Source organism: Echinops telfairi, unplaced genomic scaffold (assembly GCF_000313985.2).
Source record: "Echinops telfairi isolate 266 unplaced genomic scaffold, ASM31398v2 ScPeMD7_29;HRSCAF=101, whole genome shotgun sequence".
NCBI lineage: Eukaryota > Metazoa > Chordata > Mammalia > Afrosoricida > Tenrecidae > Echinops > Echinops telfairi.
This window is the reverse complement of record NW_022103926.1, coordinates 8,687,652-8,690,684: the sequence shown is the minus strand read 5'-3', so window position 1 is coordinate 8,690,684 and position 3,033 is coordinate 8,687,652. Positions and strand designations below refer to the sequence as shown.

Here is a 3,033-nt window from a genome sequence, read left to right as displayed (position 1 = left end):
TTCGGCGTGATGCGGGGCGGAGTTGGGAGGAGGGGGACCGGGGCTAGCAGCCTGGCCGCGCTCGCGCCTGCAAGGGACGTTCTTGGCGCTCTCCGGGACGACCTGTTTTTAATGCGTTTTGAAGTATCCCGGCGGTATTCTTGAAGCCGTTTCTGGGGTTACTGACTTCTCCCCCACCCCCACCCCCAGTCCTGTCTGGAGTGCCCATTTAGGGTGTTGCTTTTCCAAGTCTTTTGCACCTCCGAGCCCCTTTCCACGCCGTTGCCCGCGTTGGAAACGCCGCGACCTGCTCATTGGGCCATTTCCTGTCGCCCGCTCCGGGGGGCGCGGGGGGACCCCCAGCCTTCGGCATAAAATTCAAACGCCCAAAGCTGCAACTGAGGGGATTGATTCCCACCGCGGTAAAGCAGCTTCCCCTGCCCGGTGGCCCCCTTTCCGTGTCGGAAGGAGGCCTGACGGTGCCGTGGGTTCAGCCTTGGGCTGCTAACCGCAAGGCCCTGCGTTCCAATCTACCGGCTCCCAAAAGGTAACCCCTAGGGGACAGGTCCACTCCCGACCCCCCAGATTCGCTGTGATTCGAATCGCCTGGGTGGATCAGGCCTCTCCAGGAGGCCCTTCCCGTGCCCAGCCTTCAGACTGGGGATGGAGGGGGAGTCACCGTGCTTTTCTCTCGATGAGCCCAGCTAGGTGCCTGCCCCCTGGACACACACAGCCCTGCTGCTGAGAACACATTGCCACTGTCCCCATCAGGCTCGCATGACGTGAATGAGGGCACCCTGGTGGCACAGTGGAGTAAGCGTTGGGTAGCTGACCCCCAAGGTGGGCCGTTTGAAGCCCACCAGGCACTCTGTAGAATAAATTAAAGGTGGCCAGCTCTGTGAAGTTTCAAGCAGCCATGCAGGGACTGTGGCCACTGCAAGGACAACCAGGCCAGGTCTCATTGGGGTTGGGGCACAGTGCTCTTTCCCCCCCACCCCCAGCTCCTCTTGCCACTTGCAGCCCTCCCAGCAGCTTCCCCTGCAGCCCCCTCCCTGCATCTAGCATACATTTTGCCAAATCCAAGCTTTCGGTGCTAAACTCCCTTTCCCCAGGAATTGCTTCAGGAGCTTTGGGGCCCGTTGAACTCTGAAAGAGGCAGACTCAGGAAGAAGAGCTCACCCGTAGTCTCACTCGCTGCAGACCCCTTTTCCTGCCAAGATGTCAATCGGTGTGCCGATTAAAGTCCTGCACGAGGCCGAGGGCCACATTGTGACATGTGAGACGAACACGGGAGAGGTGTACCGGGGGAAGCTCATCGAGGCCGAGGACAACATGAACTGCCAGGTAGCCTGCTTTGTGGGGGCGGGGGGCCTGCAGGGAGGACAGAACCCCAAAGTCTGTCTTTGAACATCCCTTATGGGGCGTCTGGTGGGCGGTGCTGGGGCCATGGGCCAGAGCAAGAGAGAAGTGTGGTCCTGCTGCTGCTGCTGCTGCTGCTGCAGAAATGCCACTGGACGTTTGGAATATTTAACCTGCACCTTCGTTGTCTGTCTCTCCGCCCACCCCCCCCACACACACCACGGAGCTTCCAAGAACTCACAGGAAAATCCTCTTTGAAAGAAAATCTCTTTGAAAGATGCCATTTTCCGTGAGCTTTTGGAAGTCCCCTCGGATTTTGAGGGGCTTGTTTCAGATCAATGGTACTATTCCCTCTGGGTTCAGGGCCGTATCTTTTTGCCGACACTTCTGTATAACACAGTGCATCTCACTGCACCTCCTACTTGCTGTCTTTGGGGTCTCCTTTGATGTATTGTACTTACCCTGTCAGGTGCCATTGGCCCTCCACAGAGCAGGGAGATCGAGGTTACAAGGTCTGTGGCTGTTCATCCGGAGCCCTTCCTTTCCCCAGGGATGCCTGAGTCCCTTCACAGAGCCCGAGGGGCGGGGTACAGGCTTGTATGAGAGTATGAGAGCACTGGGGGAAAGGACTGGAGAGAGGAGTGTGCCTGGGAGCTTTGGCTGCAGCGTGGGTCTAGCCTTGGTGGAAGGAGAGCGGGAAGAAAGACCTCGGGCTACAGTGTGTGCCTGAGGAGGAGTTTGCACGGACAGACCACCGGGCCTCCGCTGGCAGTAATCAGGTGAATGCTGAGGCAGGTCCCGCAGTGGAGCACCTTGCACCCCCCACACCTCAGTGTGTAGAGTGAGCTCTCGTCAGGACCCTAGGAGCCATGTGTTGACACTCCCCTTGGGAGTGTTTGAGGTGCTGTCTTCCGGGTGCCGTTGCTGAAGTTTGGAGAGGTGAACGACTCACCTCAGTCATGCTGAAGTGCCAGCATCTTGGCTGCCCACCTGTTGCTCTGGGGGTCATGTCTCTAAAGCATGGCACAGCTTCTTATTGGCAGGTCCCTGGTTTGGGGGATGCAGGCACCCTTGCCTACAGGTGTATCTCTTCTGTCTCTGAAAGTCCGAGGTGCCTAGCCTCACTCGGGACACGGAGGGGCAACTGACTTCCTACTCAGGCATTTGCTCTCATGAGGAAGGGTTTTAGGGATCCTCGTCTGTTTGAGGTGCTTTTATTTGGTGACTGCATGCAGGCTCAGGCCCCTGGCACTTGGTTTGAATATGAATTAAGACTCGGGGTGTTGGGTCCTTTCAGTGCCCACTGCTGGCCAGGCCCTGGGCAGCCCCCTCCTCAGGAGGAGGCAGCACAAAGCAGCTAGAGGTTAGCAAGTGAGGTTTTTAATCCCTTCACAGAGTCAGGCTCTGGGATCAGAGGACAAGGTGGACTCCTTGTGTGCACTTTGGCAGGTTAGCACCCTTGTCCTACAAATCGGGGGTGTGGCGTGAGAGGGTTCAATGCTGTGAGGCGGGCTGCTAACCCAGCGCAAGGTCAGTAAGTCAAAGGCACCAGCTGTGCTACTGCCAACACAGTGACAGTCTGGAAAACACCGGGCCGGCTCTACCCTGCCCTCTGGGCTCACTGTGCGTCGTCGGGCACGGACGGTGGCAGTGTTTCATTGTTGGAGTCTGTGTCAGTCTGGGTAAACTAGGGAG

The 3,033-nt window shown here is 57.9% G+C and overlaps 1 protein-coding gene across 1 annotated transcript in view; it reads left to right on the top strand.

The window, feature by feature from the left end:
* Nucleotides 1-1,075: 1,075 nt before the first annotated feature.
* Nucleotides 1,076-3,033, top strand: part of SNRPD3 (small nuclear ribonucleoprotein D3 polypeptide) — a 4,645-nt gene continuing 2,687 nt past the window's right edge. Inside the window, exon 1 of the mRNA XM_004716336.2 lies at nucleotides 1,076-1,323. Coding sequence (XP_004716393.1) covers nucleotides 1,198-1,323 — 126 coding nt within the window. The 5' untranslated portion in view covers nucleotides 1,076-1,197. The remainder of the gene's footprint in view (nucleotides 1,324-3,033) is intronic.